We start from the raw sequence: 21,224 nt of genomic DNA, 5'->3' as shown, positions 1-21,224 counted from the left end.
TTGCTATAAACTGTTAAAAGGAAATTCGAAATGAATTGAAACTGGAGACTCAGATCTGCTGATCTTTATTCTGGTTCTTACTTTTAAAGGAAAAAAAAACCATATTGTTTTTGTAAAAATAACACACAGTCATTGTTGGGAGACAATTCTCCATGGGTCTCTTGTGTTTCAGCACATGTTTCAAGTGAAACTCTGGCTCTCCTTTGTTCCAGCCTGTTTCTGCAGCCTTTGAAGATAGAGGAAGTATCTCCAGCCAGAGCAAAAGGCAGACACGCTTACTATCCAGTGTAACAAGAGTATCTCCCTCTGCGGCAAAGGGCAGGTATGCTGAATGCGCATGATGAAATAGTCAGGTGCTCTAAAGTCAAGATTTTTCTTCTGTAATGTAGCCCACCGTGACTGCAGGTGTCACCTGGTCTTTATCACGTTGTCCTTTGGGAACTTGGGGATTGGGGGCTGGCAAACCAGTGAAGAATACGCTGACACTCAGTCACTGCTCTTGCTGTCAGGAGTAAAGCTCTTTGTCTTGTGTCTTCTGTTAACACCCATGAAACTGTAGCAGGCTCACTTTTTAGCTTGCACGTAGGGTAAAATCTCTGATTCCTGGGTTCTTTTTTGAAAGAATTGTGGTAAAATATACATAACATTAAATTGACCATTTTAGTCATTTTAGGGATACAGTTCAGTGGCAATAAGTACATTTACAATGTTGTATAACTATCACCATTACACATCTCTAGAGCTTTTTAAAAATTAATTAATTTATTTTTTGAGATGGAGTCTCACACAGCCCCTTGGGCTAGAGTGCAGTGGCTTGATCTCAGCTCACTGCAATCTTCACATGCTGGGTTCAAGCAATTCTCCTGCTCAGCCTCCCGAGTAGCTGGGATTACAGGCACCTGCCACCATGCCCAGCTAATTTTTTTGTATTTTTAGTAAAAACCAGGTTTCACCATGTTGGCCAGGCTGGTCTCGAACTCCTGACCTTGTGATTTGCCCGCCTTGGTCTCCCAAAGTGCTGGGATTACAGGTGTGAGCCACCGCGCCCGGCTCACATTGCTCTAGAGCTTTTTAATCATTCCATGTTGAAACTCTACCCATTAAGCAATACTCCTCATTACCCCCTTTCCCCAGCCCCTGGCAACCACTGTTCTACTTTCTCTATAAACTCGACTACTCTAGGTACCTCATATAAGTGGAATCATACACTATTTGTCCTTGTGTGACTGGCTTATTTCACTTTGCATAATGTCTTTAGAGTTTATCCATGTTGTAGTGTGTGTCAGGATTTCATTCCTTTTTAAGGCTGAATAATATTCCGTTGTATATATATACCTTCACAGTTCTTGATGCTAATTATATCTTAAAATCAAGTAAAAAAAATACAAACAAGAAAGTTAAAAAAAAAAAAGAAAGAAAGCATATCATCATTTGGAAGTCATTATAATTCCTAATATCTATTTATGAATAGACAGAAAAACAGGTAGAGACAAAAAATGTTAGAAAATGGGCTTTGGGGTCTTGCTTTCTAATACTCACCTCCAGCTCCCTGGCCTGGACTATAGGTGCAGGCAGTTTTCTGGCTTAGGGGTTTGTCCCACTCCCAGAATCTAACCACCAGCTCCTGAGCCTCACAGGCAGGTTAAGAGAGGCTTGCAGCAGTTGGCCTCCCCACAGCTGAACAGCTGATCCCTGACCACACTGACTCCTAGCGCTTGTTTTTTCCCATCTCTAAGGAGTCCCTATGTCCTGAGGAGTTGTCCTATGCCACATTTAGCACTGGTTAGCACTCCATTAAGTTTTCAGGATAATTACAAATCTGTAAGTGTATAATGAGTAAGTGTAATTGACTAGAGTCCACATCTATAAAGGAATCATAACTAAGTTACAATAATTGATTCATAGGAGCCCAAGTTTTTCTTCTTTAGTTTTATTATCCAGTACATCACCATATGTAATTTATTATGTAGCTAGTTGGAATTCAGATAAATTTGCTGTTAGAAAAACCTGAATCTAGATGATGCCACAGCAGAAAGATCACTTAGGAGATTCTGCTGGGTCTGGCTCATGCGTCTTTTGTCTAAACTTATTTTATATTTGTTTGGAATAAACTCTGGCTTTCACAGGGATCCTGAGAATCAATGAATCATTGATAATATTTTAGTTTTTCCATAGTGTGTGTGGACTTTTCTCATTTTTGTATTGTTAACAAGGATGAAAGTTCAGTAAATATTTAAATGTATTGATACTTGTAGCCAGTACATTTTGACCTAATAAATTATTGTCTGTCACATAAGAAACACAAATGAAACTCTTCTTCTGTAACAGTTCTTCCTTCTAATGGACAGTACTGGCACATGGTACTCTCTATCTACATAAATGTGTGTTTGTGCACACAAACATACACACACAAACAGGCATACACATACAGTTAAATGGTTGAGAGGCAGCACAGTGTGATATATAGGAGGCTATGCTCTGTGTGGAACAGTCCTGGGTTCCATCCTCTGTCACATTCTGGTTGTGTGGCTTTAAGGATACTGATCTCTCTAAATCTCAATTTTTTTTTTTTTGTTTGTTTCTTTTTGAGACAGGGTCTCTCGCTCTGTTGCTCAGGCTGGAGTGCAGTGGTATGATCTTGGCTCACTGCAACCTCGACCTCCCCAGGCTCAAGCAATTCTCCCACCTCAGCCTCCCGAGTAGGTGGGACTACAGGTACATGCCACAACACCTGGCTAATGTTTGTACTTTTTGTAGAGATGGGGTTTCGCCATGTTGCCCAGGATGGTCTCGAACTCCTGAGTTCAAGCAATCTGCCTGCCTTGACCTCCCAAAGTGCTGGGATTACAGGTGTAAGCCACCATGTCTGGCTGTAAATTTCAGTTTCTTAATCCATAAAATGTTTTCATGATAATCATGTATATGATAATCAAATAAGATCTTGTAAAACAGTGTTACTTCCTGGCATATAGCAAATAGTCATTAAATATTAGCTATTATTAGGAGGACTTATATCTCCTATTTTTGTTTATTTTTCCTCTTTTCTGCTTTGAGAAGATTTGGGGCAATTTACCAATATTCTCTAGAGAAATGGCTCACCAGGAATCATTCTAATGGCTGGTGGATAAGACTTGAGAAGAGTCACTGCATTCTGTATTGGATGTTTAGAGAACAAATGGATGCTTGGGGAACATAACACTTGGAAAACTCACCTATGGCTTCCAGATAGCTAAAATGTCCACATGCTCACTAATAGCAGATGTATGTATATGAAGAAATTCCAGGCTGAATTTCACAGGTAACTGGATCAGAACTAGGTGGAATAGATTCTTTTATATACTCAGAAGCTAACCCTCTATTACAAGTGAAGACCCATATTGCACTTGAAAGGCCATTTCAAAATACCTAGTTTCTTACCAGCAAAGTACACTGGAGGAGACAGCAATACATGACAACAAGTACACAGGGTTTGGAATCAAATATCTCTGAATGAAGTTGCGTTTTTGTCATCTACCAGCTGTGTGATCTTTGGCAAATGCCTTCCCTTCTGGAAGTCTTGCTTTCCTCAATGAGGTAATGAAGCTGTACTTTGCAAGGTATGATAAGAAGTCAGTGGGATCATGTATATAAACTGCCTATCCCAGTGTCTGGCACTGGGTAGGTCCTCAACAGTGTTAACTGTAGTGATCATCAAGAAAGTCATGATGAAGTATACTATAATATTGAGTCTGTTCAATATCTTGATAGAGGCTGGGTGCAGTAGCTCACGCCTGTAATTCCAGCACTTTGGGAGACTGAGGCAGGTGGATTACTCGAATCCAGGAGTTTGAGAGCAGCCTGGGCAACATGGTGAAACTCCATTTCTACCAAAAGTTAAAAAAAAAAAAAAAAATTAGCCGGGTGTCGTGGCACGCACCTGTAGCTACTCGGGAGGCTGAGGTGGGAGAATTGCTTGAGCCTGGGAGGCAGAGGTTGCAGTGAGCCAAGACTGCACCACTGCACTCCAGCTTGGGCAACAGAGTGAGACTCTGTATCAAAAAGAAAAACAATTTTGATAGACAGAAGTAACCTTTATTCAGTTGATGTAACATCACTGTCAGAACATAAGGCCAATAAATCAAAATACCAACCTACTGCATACACATAATCTAACAATGAGTTTTTATATTATTGGTGTCAGTAATAATAGCTGATGTTTACTGAGTCTATATTATGTAACTGTCACTAGGTCAAGTGCTCTGTCTGCAGTATCACATTTAATCATGACAGCAATCCTATAATTTGGATATTATTATCCCCATTTTATAGACAAAAAACCTGAAGCTTAGGAAGGAGAAATAAATTGCTAGAGATTACATGGCTACTAAGTGCTATCGGTATAGTGGGATCTAGATCTGGTCTGAATCCACAACACAGGCTCTCACCACCGGGTTATACCTCCTCTTCATTGGTCATACCATTTAAAGAACGAAGAAAGGGAATCTCTTATTAGATGGACTGACCCTACTCTGAGTTAGGAAGGATGCAACACTGAGTTGCATCTCAAAAGGCTTTAGTTAATGAACAGGGAATCAAATATTCAGGCTTGGCCAGGCGCGGTGGCTCACGCCTGTAATCCCAGCACTTTGGGAGGCTGAGGCAGGCGGATCACGAGGTCAGGAGATGGAGACCATCCTGGCTAACACGGTGAAACCCTGTCTCTACTAAAAATACAAAAAATTAGCCAGGCGTGTTGGTGGGCACGTGTAGTCCCAGCTACTCGGGAGGCTGAGGCAGGAGAGTGGCATGAACCTGGGAGGCAGAGCTTGCAGTGAGCCGAGATCGCGCCACTGCACTCCAGCCTGGGTGACAGGGTGAGGCTCCGTCCCCCCCTCTCCAAAAAAAACGTGTGTGTGTGTGTGTGTATATATATATATAGTCAGGCTTGAAGCTAGGACTTCACCTTGTAAATTTTCCTGAAATGAGAGAAATAGTGACCGTGATGTCAGGTAAAAATTGCCACCATGTATAACCCATTTCTTCCTTGTTTTGCCTTTAGTTAGCTTCAAGTTCTTTTTTCACTTTGTATCTTTTAAATGTACTGTACGTGTGTTATTAACAGCATGCCCAGAACCATATCTTGGCATTAAAATTCCATGAAGTCCATTTTGAGAATCATATTACTACACCTATTTTTAGCTGTTAACACAAACCACTCTTTCCATTACACTTTTACATTATCTAATGATAAAGTGACATTGAAAATAGCTCTTGTTGCCAAATAAAAATCCTGTATTTTGTTTAATTGGGCCAGACCCATTGACCAGCATTATGCAATTATATTACTGAGGCAGCTACCTGCCCGTGCCCCTCTCCTCCTCCTGGTTTGGGACTACCCTCCCCATCTGCTGCTATATTTAACTGCTTTCGTGGCCATAAAAGGCTGGTTGTGTGGCCTGACATTCGACTGCCTGACCACATGCATTATTTTTGAACTGGCCTCCAGGGTCCTGTCTTTAGCCCTGCCCCTTAACATTTTCTTGGATTCAACCTAGGCAGAGTTTTCATTCTCTCATCCAGCTCCTCGGCCTCATCGGAACATTTCCACCACCATTACTCCTTTGGAAACTGGTAAGTGTGACACTGAAGCGGAAGAATGCACTGGATAGCTTATGAGCTTAGCAGCACTGCAGTGTAAGTGCTTTCTTTCTGTCTTCTGAACTCAGCAGTTTTCTCAAAGAGATGTCAGAATAACAGAGAAATAGGAAAGTGAAGCTCCAGGGAAGGAAACCAGAACAGCCGGGTGCCAGTTGGGCTGGCACAGCTCTTGTCTCACATCACTGTATTCTTTTGAAATTAAGCTGCTGTTCATATTTGCCTCGGATTGAACTGCAAGTGTGTGTTTAATGCTCCTTCCAAGTACGATTTGGTTGAAATCTGAAATGGATGAGAGACAGGAGGCCCTGTATTTTCAATCCTGTGTGTGCCATACAATGCTCCCTGGTTACAAATTAGACCGAAAGAAGGAAAATTAACTCTGAAGTCACTAGTTTATAATTCAGGGATCTTGCTGTGACAATGCAGTGTGGGTAAATGTGAGCGTGCACAATGATATGGCCTCAAAATGGTTAAGTAATATTTCAGAGGCAACATAGAGCCCCACATAGCGATTTTTCTGGGAATCGTTTTCATCAGCTTTTGCCCTCTAATGACTGCACAAAGGTATCATAAATTACAGCTACGGAATTTGTATTCTTCCCAAATTCTCAAATTATTATCAGAAAGAAAATTTAGGTCTTAAAGAAACAAAAGTCACTAAAACCATCTTTCCTCCCAACCTTCTCCAGCTGTCATGTGTTGGGGCTAATCCTGGCTTTAGTTAACTTCAAGGGCTTACTTGATGAAGAGGAGGTGATTGTACCTTTGTTCCAGAGGTCAGGGCTGTGACAACAGCAGTGAGGACTTCAAGTCAAACCCCGTTTACTTGTAACCTACTATCTATGTGAGAGGAATATTAAGTATTATTAAAAATAAATGTATTTGGGAGAAATGAAACAGAGTAAAAAATAGTATTGGGGCAAGATATTTAAAGATTTTATTTTGTGAAAATAACAGCATTTCATATCATCTGGGGAGTGAATTTAGTTTATAACAATAACAAGGTTCTTTATTATTTATTTGAAAATTATCCAAATAGCACGTGCCATGTTACAATGTAGTATCATAACAGAAACTTCTCTAATATCTTTATAACTGCCTAATATAATTCTGTATTAACATTTTCTAAGCCCTTTGTTTTATCAAAATTCATCTAGTAGTTATTAATTATACATGGTAATTATCCTCTATATTTTGTAACAGAAAATAGCCATCTATTTAAGGGTTGAAGCAAAGTTGCTTGCTAGTAGCTATTTTTTTCTCTTAGGAAATGCCACGTAGATTGATATCTTCCATGAGCCCTAAGATAAATATTTCTGGAGTGAAGTTTGCTCGATTTTCTTCTCTAGGGAATACATGCTGACTTTTAAAATAGTTTAAATAAAAAGTAGTGTTAAACTTGACAAAGAATATGCTGAGTTTAGAAGGATTCATTCTTCAATTTGAATTTTTTTAAAAACGACATTTGGAGAAAACAGATCACTTTAAAACTAATTCTACAGCATTAAAACACTTGGGGGTGGAGCTTTTATAAAAGTATTACTTCATCCAGGGTTGTCAACATGGCTGATAGGCCTGCTTCAGTGGATAGACTATTCAAGAATGCTAAAGCAATGTGATGTCTCCCCACCCTATGCTAAACAAACATACCACATTTGACTTTCAGTAGAACTGTTAGCTCAGGTTCACAATGCCAGCTGCCACCCTGGGAATCAACTCTCTTACCTCTTTATGTAGGGAGACTAGAAGCCTGTATGTTCCTTATGGAGCAAACAGTTTTTTTTTTTTCTGCTTTGAGACTATACCTTTGCTTGAAGTGTTTGTGAGATTTGAGAGAGCTTATAAATAAATTAGCATACTCCAGGGTTCAGTTCTAGAACTTTATTTTATTTATTTTATTTTAGATTTTTATAATAGAGACAAGGTCTCACCATGTTGCCCAAGCTGGTCTCAAACTTCTGGGCTCAGGAAATCCTCCTGCCTTGGCCTCTCAAAGTGCTGGATTATAGGCATGAGCCACCATGCCTATAATTTTCTTTTCCGTGTATAATGGTTCTCACCTGTTTTGTTTTAGGACTTTCTTTTCCATGTATAATGGTTCTCACCTGTTTTCTTTTAGGACTTTCTTTTCCGTGTATAATGGTGCTCATCTGTTTTCTTGGCTTTTGATACCACCTATATGCTGTTGACTCCCAAATGTAAATCTGCATCCTGGACTTCTCCCCTGCACTTCAGAGTCACGTATCCAACTTGCCACTTAAAATGTCTCCTCTGGGAGGTCTAACAGGCATCTCAGATGTAGAGCATTAAAATCAGTCTCCTGTTTTTCCACCCCAAATTGATACTTTCCCACATTCCTCCCCATCTCAGTTAATAGCAACTTGTCTTTCAATTGCTCAACCTTGGAGTCATCTCTTTCTTTCACATCCTAATTCACAACTTTCAGCAAATGCCATTGGTTCTAACTTCAACACCTGTGCAGAGCTTGACCACCTCTCACACTTTCACTGCTACCCCTGTCACCTCTAGCCTGGACAATTGCAGTGGACTTTGTATTCTTTTGCCAGGGCTATCATAGCAAAGTGCCATGGACTGGGTGGCTTAAACAACAGAAATTTATTACCTGACAACTCTGGAGGCTGAAGTCCAAGATGAAGGTGTCAGCTGGGTTGGTTTTTTCTCAGGTCTATTCTCAGCTCATGGATGGCTGTCTTCTCCCTGTGTCTCCACATGGCCTTCCCTCTGTTATATACATATTTGGGTCTTGGTTTTCCTTTCCTATAGAGACACCATCATATAGGATTAGGGCCCATCCTCATGGCCTAATTTTAACTTAACTTCCTCTTTAAGGACCCGATCTCCAAATATGGTCACATTTTGAGGTACTGGAGGTTAGGGCTTCAACCTAGGAATTTTGAGAGGATACAACTCAGCCCTTTCATAAGTCTCCTGGCTTTCACTCTCTTCTCTCCACAGTCCATCTTCAGACATCGGCAAGAATGAGTCTCAGCTCAGAGTCTTCCAATGGCTTCTCAGCCCTTTCACAGTATTAGCTGAAGTCCTTACTGCTACCTAAATGACCCTACACTACCAGCCCATCCCCCATGCTCACAGCTCACCTCTCTGACATCATCTCCTATACCTCTCCCACCCCAGAACCCCTGCCAATCAGCGGTTCCTGGAGCACGATAGTCATGTTCATTCCTCAGCGCCTTTGCTCTGGTCTTCCTTCTGGAATACTCTTCCCCAGAAAGTCTCATGCTCAGGTGTACATTCGAGGGAAACTATCCCTGCTGAGGCTGTTGAGAATTGCATCCATCCCTCTTACCTGCGTTGTTTTTCTCTGGTTCTTGGCACATTAACCTATCTCATACTTGACTTGTTTTCTCTATTGTCTTTCTCCTGCAGTAGACTGTATGGTTCTGAACAAGGTGATTAGAGCAGGCATTTTGTCTGTTTTGTTTACCACTGTATTTTTTTGTTTTGTTTTGAGACAGAGTCTTGCTCTGTTGTCCAGTATGGAGTGCAGTGGCGCAACCTTGGCTCACTCCAAACTCTGCCTCTGAGTTCAAGTGATTCTCCTGCCTCAACCACCGGAGTAGCTGGAACTACAGGTGCCCACCACCATGCCAGGCTAATTTTTGTATTTTTAGTAGAGATGGAGTTTCTCCATGTTGGCCAGGCTGGTCTTCAACTCCTGACCTCAAGTGATCCGCCTGCCTCGGCCTCCCAAAGTGCTGGGATTACAGGCATGAGCTACCACTCCCAGCCTCACTACTGGATTTGATGGGCTGGATGGTGCCAGGCACACAGTAGGTGCTGCTAATTATTTGTTGAATGAATACCACATGACTCTATCCTTCCACATTCTTGCAGATGAAGTCCCAAATGAAGAATGAAATGGCAGAAAATGAGAAATATGTATTATAGAGAGTCTGAGGAAAAAGCACAATAGCCAGGTTAGAAAAACTTTGTTTTTCTAGGAAAACCTCCTAGATATAATCTTTTTTAAAAAGGTACAATGACAGGACAAGCCCATCTGGGCTATGAAGTGGAGAATTTTTTGAATATCCAGTTATGCTAAACTTCATACCCTTTTTGGTTTACTCTTTGGAAAAGATAAGAATATTAATTTTTATTTTATTTTTTTAGACAGGGTCTTTCTCTGCCACCCAAGCTGAGTACAAGGGTCAGTCATAGCTCATTGCAGCCTCGAAGTCTTGGGCTCAAGCAATCCTCCTGCCTCAGGCTCCGGAGTAGCTGGGACTACGGACACACACACCACACCCGGCTAAATTTTTCTTTTTTCTTTTTGTAGAGATAGGGTCTCACTGTGTTGGCCAGGTTGACTTTGAGTTCTCGGCCTCAAGAGATCCTCGTTGGGATTTCAAGCATGAACCATGGCACCCAGCCAAGTGTATTGATTTTTACACATTGATTTAGATGACTTGTTCTATGGAACTTGTTCCTTACACTCAAAAAGCGTTGTTTTCCTTCAGGTGGCCCGGTTCCTTCAAGGGGCACAGGATGTCTTTGCCTTTTTATCAGCGGTCCCACCAGCACTATGATCTCAGCTACCGCAACAAGGACCTCCGCACCACCGTCAGCCACTACCAGCAGGAGAAGAAGCGCTCGGCCATCTACACCCAGGGCTCTACGGCCTACAGCAGCCGCTCCTCCGCCGCGCACCGCCAGGAATCCGAGGCCTTCCGTCAGGCGTCCGCCGCCTCCTTCCAGCAGCAGGCCTCACAGTACGCCCTGAGCTCTGACGTCAGTCGGAAGGCGGCCTCAGCCTATGATTATGGCTCCTCCCATGGGTATGTCGGAAGCACTCTTCCCACCTCAGGGAAGAGGCGTGTGTTCTGAGTAACCCTCCCAGTTACTTCTTGTTTCGTATTGGTTTGGTCTTGGTTTTCTGAGGCAGAGTTTCGCTCTTGTTGCCCAGGCTGGAGTTCACTGCAACCTCTGCTGCCTCCTGGGTTCAAGCGATTCTCCTGCCTCGGCCTCCTGAGTAGCTGGGATTACAGGCACGCACCACCACGCCCGGCTAATTTTGTAATTTTAGTGGAGACAGGGTTTCGCTATGTTGGCCAGGCTGGTTTCGAACCTCTGACCTCAGGTGTTCCACCCGCTTGGGCCTCTCAAAGTGCTAGGATTGCAGACGTGAGCCACCGTGCCCAGCCTCTCCCAGTTACTTCTTGAATACGGCAGCCCAGCATTTCAACCAAGTGTGCAGACAGACCTTGTTTGGGAGTCCTGGGACCCATGCCTACCTATTTCCCTTTATTGTCTCTTTTAGCTTCACAAAGAGCTTGGTGTTCTCACGGGCGAGCCTTGCTTGTGTTACCAATTTGCTATTTCTAAGAGCAGGGAAATTTTGCCACAGGTTACTTTAGCAGCAGCAGGGCCAGAAAAGATCATTTCAGTACTCACAGCGGGTTTCCTCGCATTCAGAATGCTTCTGCCTAGATGAGAAGCTGATATATAGAATTTAAAATTCACAGGTGACAGGAGACTGAACTACTGCAAAGATGTATTCTGTTAAATATTTTTTCAATATCTAATAGCAAATACTTAAATTCAGAACTACTATTTATGCAACAAATATTTTCTTTAGCTTGACCATTTGATAAAAACATGGCCCTATTTCAGTCAAAGAATAATAGGAACCAACCTGTATTCTGACAAAATTAGGTTTATTGACCCAATGCAATGAAGGAGACTAAACACTAGAGGAAAAAGGGCTATTTTAGGATTCTAGGAACAGTGGAGCTTAGATGCAGGTCCGGTCTGCAAAGTGAACCCAGGGTTCTATTTCTTTGGAAACAATAAAGTTAAGATAAATGTGGACTGTTGCATCCCCAAGCCCCTTATCTGGGACTTCTCACCAGAAGTGGGAATTGAGGCTGCTTCTCTGTTTCAGTGAAGCAACTAAGATCCTGCAGGCAAGAGTGAGATGTTTTACTCTTACTGATAAAATTTTAAACAGCAAGCTCACTGATTGTCTTTGATGTTAGAGAAGAGTTTCTCAGTGAGTCTATAGTCAGTCGAAGAAGGAGGTTACCGTGACACTTTACAACAGCAATGTCCCTGGAGAAATGTCATTTCCTGTTCACTTTGCAGTTGGCTTATCTGTGGCTGCTGTTTCAGCCTGATGAATGATGGGCTGATATTTACTTTCTCAGTCCAAGGCAAGTTTTATTTTCTTCATATTCAGAATGATCCCCTATTCATGGAGATTAAAAAAACACTTGCAAGATACATGTGACTTTTCTTTAAATTCTATGGTCCACAGAAAAAAATTGCTGATCTTCAAAACATAGACATTTCTGGGCTATGTGGTCAATAACCACCTTCTGCCTCTAATCCTCTTCTCCAAAGTATCTGGCATAGGTTGCATTTTTTGCTATAAACGTAACATAGTTTTCAGTCTTACAAAATTTAAGTCCACAAAATATCTGGTAGGGCAACTAGAAAAGCTGTTTTCTCTGGGAATCTAAAAAGGTATTGAGAAAATAATAGAGTGGTCAGTTTGACTAGAAGTGATGCATGCTTCCAAAGGCAGAAATTCCTAAATCCCTCTTGGATTTGAGCAGCACCTGATCTACAGCTATCATTTTATCAGTGATGGTGGCCTCCTGGGAGCTTCTGGTGGGTTCAGTAACAGAGCCAGATTCTGCTGGGGTTTACCTGGAATGTATGATGGCAACACTCTGAAATTCCATTTAAAATGGAACAGGATCACTTCGCAATCTCAAGTTCATAGGTCATATTCTGCCATGGGATATTCATAAGGATCACACATTGGCTGCAGATATGGAAATACTGTCACTGAGGTGAATTCATTTCTTCTAGCACTTGCTTCAAACGAACTGCCTTCCAAAGAAAAGCTGGAGGAATTAATACCAAATGTATATGACAGCCTCAGTTTGTTTCCCTGAAAAACGTTCTGCAGATATGCTTAAGAACCTCATTTAGGAAAATACATGTAATAGAGAAAGATTACATTTTAAATATCTATTTTCCTGGACTGTTTGTGCTAGGTTTATAGAAGATAGGCATTTTCATTATAAGGCAGTTGTCAAGGTAACTACTTGTGTACTTATCTCATTTCCCCAGCGCTGTAGAATCTAGAGTTTTATGAATTTGTGTTTTTAAAGGATCTTTATTTTCTCAACTCTATTGCAAAATTTTATATTAAAATTATTTTAATTGTATACAAATCCTTCTTTTAGCCACATATACAATATTTATATTTATTCATAATCTGATATATCATTAGTAATTAAACCTTTGAGCAAATTTTATTATGAAAACATTTGCTCTATATAATCCTCAGGAGACTCAGCCATTTTGGCCATAAAGAGCCTTAGACAATAAACTTTCTCTAGGAAATGGAGCTGTAATTATTTTTCTATGTTCAAACTCATTACTTTTTCCTTCCTACTATGTACATATTTTTGTAGGTAGGTATTTATTGTGGCTTGCTGTGTTTGAACAACTTAAACTTTTTGGTAGAAGCATGCTGACCTAGAAACCAGAGGGGGGACATGCCAATGTTTTCCTTTGAACAATTCAGTGTGAAAGACAAAGAAAGCCAACTGGATCCTGAAGGTATTTTAGTCTTTCTTTTTTTAGAGCTAGAACACAGGTGCAGATAATATTTTGTGAACACTTCAAAGTCTTCATAATTCCTTTAGGTTATATTTTAGCTTGCTCACAATGAAGCAACTTTTTCCTGCTAAATGAAAGCATTCTCTTTGGATTGTGGACAGTGTTGTTGATTAAAACCACTGGGGTTGGAAATGCGCCTCTGTGGAGTGTAAGTGCTCGGCTTGGTCTATTTTCAGCTCTGCTTTGTAGTTAGATGTCCAGGGTTAAAGTGGAAACTATGGAGAGTTACATGTGCTCAGGGCTTGGCTGACCTTAGTGAGTCTTAGGAACAATGACTAGTTTAGTGTCAGTGCACTTGCAGTACAGATCAGTTACCAATTGTATTCTGAGCCACGGGTTATAAAGTAAATTTTGGACGGCTTACTCTAAATGCCTTTGTTCTTGGTCACAGTGGGAAAAATACAGAAAATAATTTAGGAAAACAAAAACTCTTAAAATGACAAGATTACTACTGTTTCATGCTAATCAACAAAATACCATCAGGATTAAAGGAGCAGTGTTACTCATGACCACTTTGCAACCATTAGGCAAGGGTTCTTAACCTCTGTCCGTGAACGGTTTCAGTAGAGTCTTGGATGATCTGAAATTTTATGCAAAATTATGCACAAATGAGAAGTTTTCTAGAGAAAGGGACTGTAGCTTTCATCGGATTTTCAGGGAGCTCTGTGACTCACCAAAGGTCAGAACCATTGCTCTAGAAAGTCTAAAAATGAATAACAGAGTCTAGTGTATGACCTGAGGACCTCTTTCCTAATGCCAATGTTATAAGGACTTAGGATGAAATAAGGCAGATGTTTACAGAAAAGGTGGGATTATGGAAAGCAGGGACCTTCTATTCTTACAAGTAAGCTGGATCATACATTAAGATGAAAATAATTTAAAAAGAATGTTTTCTTATTCTTGTAAGTAGAATGAATGACTTGCAAGAATGAATAGCTTACAAAAACCAGAGAACAGCACAGCAGGTTTCTCAGGTTATAGGAAGATTTAGAGTTGTTCCTCAACCTTCCATGGTAAGAGTAGATATTTATTCTAAACAGATTAAAATTCAGCCTATATGACATAATTCAGCATTGCATTCTCTGTACCACCGAGTCTTTAGAATAGCCTTGAACAGTAGAAATTTTTATCCTCATTTTATAAATGAGAAAATTGGAAACCAAGGAGATTAAATGGCTTTTCTTCATTACACTAGGAAGTAGCAGAATAGTTATTTGAACCCTCGTCATACCCAAGTCCCCACCCTTTCCACGGGCACATCATGCCAGTTATGGTCAGCAATTCCCCTTGATCATACACCACTGGGTTTTCCTTGAAGCATCAATATGTAGTTTTGCATTGTGCTTCCTTTGATTTAGCCTTCTTGTAGAGAAGCTATTGAGCACCAAAATAATCAAGATTTAGAGCAGAGTACAGGAGATGGAAGGACACAAATTCTAACACAGAAAACCCAAGGAGTGTCCATGAATGCCACGCCTGGAACCTTACAGACACTTTAACCCACCATTTAGAATCAGACATAGATATTTTCAAAGAAGTCTCAGAGACGGCAGTTTGGGGATAAAAAACACTGAGGCTTGAGTGACTTTCCCTGGGCACCCTAACTTTAAGCCATGTCCCTCACCTACCCCTATGTCACATTGATCAACCACCCCCAACGTGTCACCCAGATTATAACCTCTTGAAACTACTAGAGTTGGTGAAGACCATGCTAACATTCAAAGCAGTTATAATTCAGACAGAAGATACCAATGCTAAAAATAGAGACCACTAAACACAGCAGAGAGTGCAGAGAACTTGAAAGCTTGTTCCATCTCCTACCCCAATATCCTTTCAAAATGTGTTACCAAAGAAGTCGGCCTTGTGGACACTTTTGTGTCCTGACCTCAGCTATGAGCTGTAGATTCATGTTATTTTCTACATATCTATTTCTGTAAAATGAGGAAAATAACGGTCCCTCATGTTGTGAAGTCGAAAAGAGATAATCATGTAAGATGTGGAGTGTGGTGGTTGGCGCAGGGGAACACTCAGTGAGGTTTGGGCATTCCGCATCATTCATTCAATAAATATTTCCTGAGCGCTAAGCACTGCTGTAGGTGCTTGGGATAAATTACTGAGCACATTATACTGAATTCTGTCCTATTAAGTAGAATTATATTTTATACCAGAAGGTAATACATGTTGTAGAAACAATAAGACACAGAGCAAGGTAAGAGAGATCAGGAATGTGGGCCAGAAGTACAGGTTAGAATTTTCAAGAGGGCAGTCTCACCTTGTGAGAAGGTGATATCTGAGCAAAGACATGAAGCAGCTCAGAGAGTTAACCATGAGGTTATCTGGGGAAAAGACACCAGGCGTCAGGGACAGCCACTGCAAGGCCTTACAGCACAGAACAGCATCGAGGCCATGCGAGGGAATGGGGGAGTGACGGATAGTGCAGGCGGAGAGGATGTCAGAAAGGTGATGGGTGGGGCAGGACTGATCATGGAGGGCCTGTGGGCCGTTGGAGGGAGTCGATATTCTGAGTTAAAGAAGGAATCCATGACAGTTTTGAGCGGGATAGCGACATGCTCTGACTCAGCGGTAACGGCATCACTATGGCTGTTGCAGAAGCAAGTTCCCTTGTTAGGAGGCTAATGCTGTGGTCCAGCCAGGGCCAGATGTGCAGAAGAGGGATGTGTGAGCAGGTGCCAGATGTGAGGATCTACTGGTTATGGCTGAGTTCTGAATTCCTTCAGATTTCTCTCAGAGCTCCTCAGCACCCTTAGCCAGGGAGTTTTGAGGCTGTGAAATGGTCTGTGGAGATTTTGTGCATATAACAAATCTTCTGAGACTCTCTTTAGGTGGTATGATGATAGTAAAACCATTTGCTTGTTCCCCATTTTCCCAGATTCCATCCATGTCATGTCTAAGAAATGCCTTATTCTTTTGTTAGTGTTTTTCTGGTATTTAATAGGAAAAGCACCTTGAAATAACTATAGTTGTATGGAGACTCCAATCCATCTGGAGACTGAAGTGGCTGAATCTGAATAACAAAAAATATTGAACCAATTGACTGTTACTGGAAATGACATTCACTTAGGAAGTTGCTGATAGTCTGGGCACAGTGGCTCATGCCTGTAATCCCAACACTCAAGGAGGCCAAGGCAGGAGGATTGCTGGAGCCCAGGAGTTTGAGACCAGCCTGGGCAACATAGTGAAACCTTGTCTCTATGGTTGCTGATATATCAAGGTTTTACTTTTTTCCTTTAGAAATGATTGTATTGCTTCTTCTCTAAATAAAATTTTAATTATTATATATAAGAAAAAAGCATCATAGTTCATGGGTAACAAAAATCAATACAATATTCTAGGGTTTGTCTTCCAGTATTTAAATACCAACAAAATGATGAGCCACATTATCTTCTATATGGTAGAAGTTCAGAGGGAAATAGCTATGAAAGTAGAAAAGCCAGAGTTACTTTGTTCAAAAAGCTGTTGCATTATGTTGTTTTTATTTTTTAATAGATGGGATCTTGCTCTATTGCCCAGGCTGGAGTGCAGTGGTACGATCTCGGCTCACTGCAACCTCCACCTCCTGGGCTCGGGCGGATCCTCTTGGCTCAGTCCTCTCAGCCCGCAAGTAGCTGGGACTACAGGCACACGCCACTATGCCTAGTTAATTTTTGTATTTTTTGTAGAGATGGGGTTTCACCATGCTGCTCAGGCTGGTCTCAAATTCCCAAGCGCGGGCAATCCGCCCACCTCGGCATCCCAAAGTGCTGGGATTTCAGGTGTGTGCCACCGCACCCGGCCTGTTGCATTATGTTCTGAATCCCAAAGACCAACCCTAAATCCAAGGAGAGTGGTTCTCTCTATGTACCAGCCTCCTGCTCCAGCTTCCTCAGCTGTAAACACAGGGAGAGAGAGCTAGGATTCTCACTCCTGGTAACAACAGGTTGCCATAATTGGCAATTTATAGATCCATGGAACTGTGGAAAGTTAAAGCAAGAAAGGACCACAAGTTCCTATAATTTAAGCCCTTCCTTTCATAGATATGTAGAGTGGGGCCCAGGAAGACATGGTTCCTTCTTTGCCTCCTGTGCTTGACTCTTTTGTCAGGCTCTCATGCAGCCTAAATCAAGTTGAGATGGCACCAGATACACTCAGAATGGCGTCATCTTCCCTAGGCAGGTGAATCATGCTGTGAGAAGGAAGGCATGTCCTTTTCTAGAGTGGAGTAGAAAGAGTCAGCCAGAGGAGGAGGAAGGGCAAAGCTGCTACCTCCCTGGGCTCAGAGGTGAAACATTTGCTCTGTCCCTGCAGGGCCTTGACCTCCACAGTATCGGCACTGGCCAGGTAATGGGGTGTAACTGAACTTCCACAGAGAGATCTCTGGACTCGGGAAGCCCACGGCTGCCCTTGCAACAGGCTTGAGGTTTCCCACAGCCATCTTTTAGATGAAACAAGGAAGCAAGAGTAAGGTAACTTTTATGCAGTGTCTAGTCAACCCCAGTGACCATCCCAAAGTAGAGTGGGATGTTGGCGTTTGGGCTGCATTATAAATAAGTGAATAAGACCCGCTTTGACAAACCCTGGACACCTCAGTTCACAAAGAAACAACTTTAGACTTCATAAGGCATCTCCTGATACTATTGTCAAGCGTCTTTATACTATAATGTCTAGGAAATATGGGGTAAACTCTTTAACTCCTGCTTAAAAACCATAATCTAGTCTGATTAAATTCACTTATGGAATAGTCAAAAGTGAATAAAAACTGAAGGATGTATATAGATGAGAACCATAAGATATTTAATTCTCTCAGAGTTTTACGCATTCACCTTTTCTAGAACAAATGAATAGTCTGCATTCCTAGGACATTTGTTTTTATATCGTGGCTATACACTAACTGTGGAAAGTTACCGAAAAAGCGAGTAAAAATAGCAATGGAAATTTAAATCATGGAAAAAATAAAGCAATAAATTAAATGAAAAAAATTGTAGTTATATTCCTATTTAAATAGTTTTTTTAATTTAAAAAAAGCTAAAAGTGAGATATTTCTATGGCTAAGAGTAAAATGAAGAGATTAGTGTAAGATAAATAATGCAAAAAAAAATTAAAATTGAAGGGAAGGTTATTTATTTTGATATCATAGTATTTATTATGACGCTACCTGTTGGTAAATTTCAAGGATCATGTCGATCTGACTAAATTCATGTTTGTACCATAAGAAACTTTTCCTGAAAAGCGTATTAGCAAAAAGAGGACTCTTTTCAGCTTCCTACTTGTCCACGAACTTTGATGTTCTCCTGAAACTTCCGTGTGTCAAGATTGGGAAACGGGAGAATGAAGAATCAGTAGGTGTTAGGCCACCGGGATTGCCTGTATCAGAGGAGGAGGAGCACAAAACCAAACTGCTGTCAATCAAAAGTAGATCCAAAACAACGTTTTCACAAAAGTCCAAAGAACAGCATCATTTTTCAGGTTTTGCAAAAAGGAAATTGTGGCTGATAGAAAAGTAGAGAGTAGAAAAGAGAATGCAAATTCCTGGTGACTCTGCACTGGGTCCTGAAGATGAGACACATCACTCAGATGCTGAAGCCCGGCAGAGGAGCAGCTAACTGGAGCAAAGACAGCCCAGAAGAGGCCCAGAAAAAGCTGACCCACAGTTTAAAAACATGGCCTCTTTCTCTCTTCCAGTAAACGACTGATCATTTTGCATATATGTGAACAGTACTGAGCTGTAAATGTATGTAAAGATGAAGTTTTTGGCCGGGCGCGGTGGCTCAAGCCTGTAATCCCAGCACTTTGGGAGGCCGAGACGGGCGGATCACGAGGTCAGGAGATCGAGACCATCCTGGCTAACATGGTGAAACCCCGTCTCTACTAAAAAATACAAAAAACTAGCCGGGCGAATTGGCGGGCGCCTGTAGTCCCAGCTACTCGGGAGGCTGAGGCAGGAGAACGGCCTAAACCCGGGAGGCGGAGCTTGCAGTGAGCTGAGATCCGGCCACTGCACTCCAGCCTGGGCGACAGAGCGAGACTCCGTCTCAAAAAAAAAAAAAAAAAGTTTTTAAAGGAACATTGTTAGAATAGAAAAAATGAATTCAGCTCTTTTGTGGCCACTCAGTAAAGCCTAATGACAACACATAGATAAGTCAGCATTAAAAACAGAGCTTTTCATCCTGGGATGTCCTACCTATCTTTCAATGTCCAGCTCTTCCACAAGGATTCCCTGATAACTCTAGACAGAAACTCGCTCTCGAGTGTGTGAATTCACATTTTGTTTGCACTGACCTTTGTGATTACTGGCCTGCCTTCTTTGTGTTCTTCCATCCTTTCTTCCTTGATTGACATCATATATTTACTCCCTTACTAGACGTAAAGCTCTCAGAATACAAGGGTTTTACTTTTATCTTTGTATCCTATCCTACCCCAGTGCCAAACACAGTATTTTACACACAGTAGATACTCAGTAAGTTTTTTTGTCGAATAAATGAAATTGCTACAGAATGTTAAGAAATAAACCTGTATTATAACATATAACATGTTATATATATATATATTGTGAACGATTGAACAAGGAGATTATTCAATAATGTTTGAAATAAACTTTCTCATGCACTTTCTGAAATATCAGCTGGGTTGTATGCTAAGTTTACATTTAACTCTATAAGCAACTACCCAGTGGTTTTCCAAAGTAGTTGTACTGTTTTACATTCCCACAAAAATATATGGAGATTCTAGTTTATCCACATCCATGCCAACATTTATTATTTTCTGTCTTATTTATTACAGACATTATAATGTATGTGTCATAGAGGTTTGTGTGTAATGTGGTTTGCATTTGCTTAATGACCAATTTTGTTAACCATCTTTTTTGCATTTGGTAGCCATTTCTGTATCTTCTTTAGTGAAATGCCTATTCAAATCTTTTGCCCATTTTTTAATTGGATTTTTTTCTTATTGAGTTGTCATAGTTATTTAAATAGTTTGGATACAAGTCCTTTATTAGATATGTTTGCAAATATTTTCTCATATTCTGTGCCTTGTCTTTTCCTTCTCTTTACCACAGTGTCTTTCCAAGACCAGAAGTTTTTAATTTTGATGAAGTTCAGTTCAAAAATTTTGTTCTTTTCAAATCATGCTTGTGGTATTGTATCTAAGAACTCTTTGACTAAGTCAACACCTTAGGGAGTTTCTCTGATCTTTTCTTCTAAGAGTGTTATCATTTCAGCACTTAATATTTAGAACTGTGATGCATTTTGAAGTAACTTTTTGTGTATAATATTGAGTAAAGCTCTAAATTCATCCTTTCACATATGGGTGTACAGTACAACTGATTGCCCCAGCACCTTTTGTTAAAATGGTTATCTCTTCCCCTATTAAATTTCTTGATACCTTTATCAAAAATCAATTGACCATAAATGTAGAGGTTTATTTCTGGACTATCAATTCTGTTCCATTAATCTATATGCCTGTTCTTATACCAGTACCATACTGTTTTATAAAAAGTTTGAAACTGGTGGATGTAAGTCCTCTTAGTTCTTCTTTTACAATATTGTTTGCCTATGTAGTTCCTTCATATTTCCATATAAATTTTAGAATCATCTTGTCAATTTCTACAAAGAACAAAGTCTACTGGGATTTTGATTAGGATCATGTTGAATCTGTAGATCAATTTTGAAAAAGTGTATCATTTTAATAATGTTGAGTTTTCCATTCCATGAACATGGAATGCTTACTTATTTGGTTGTTCTTTCACTTATCATAATAATGTTTTGTAATTGTCAGTGTACAAGTGTTATACTTCTTTATGTTAAAGTTATGCCTTAATATCTTATTCTCTTAGATGCTATTGTGAACGGAGGTGTCTTTTTTTTTTTTTTTTTGAGACGGAGTCTTGCTCTGTGGCCCAGGCTGGAGTGCAGTGG

At 40.7% G+C, this 21,224-nt stretch overlaps 1 protein-coding gene across 1 annotated transcript in view; it reads left to right on the top strand.

The window, feature by feature from the left end:
* Positions 1 to 5,305: 5,305 nt before the first annotated feature.
* MYOM1 (myomesin 1) overlaps positions 5,306 to 21,224 on the top strand; it is a 163,196-nt gene continuing 147,277 nt past the window's right edge. The window contains exons 1-2 of the mRNA XM_011957820.1: positions 5,306 to 5,610; positions 10,137 to 10,454. Coding sequence (XP_011813210.1) covers positions 10,165 to 10,454 — 290 coding nt within the window. The 5' untranslated portion in view covers positions 5,306 to 5,610; positions 10,137 to 10,164. The remainder of the gene's footprint in view (positions 5,611 to 10,136; positions 10,455 to 21,224) is intronic.

The sequence above is a fragment of the Colobus angolensis genome, unplaced genomic scaffold (assembly GCF_000951035.1).
Source record: "Colobus angolensis palliatus isolate OR3802 unplaced genomic scaffold, Cang.pa_1.0 Scaffold45, whole genome shotgun sequence".
Taxonomy (NCBI): domain Eukaryota; kingdom Metazoa; phylum Chordata; class Mammalia; order Primates; family Cercopithecidae; genus Colobus; species Colobus angolensis.
The sequence above is the reverse complement of the archived record's forward strand: the minus strand, read 5'-3'. Positions and strand labels throughout refer to the sequence as shown.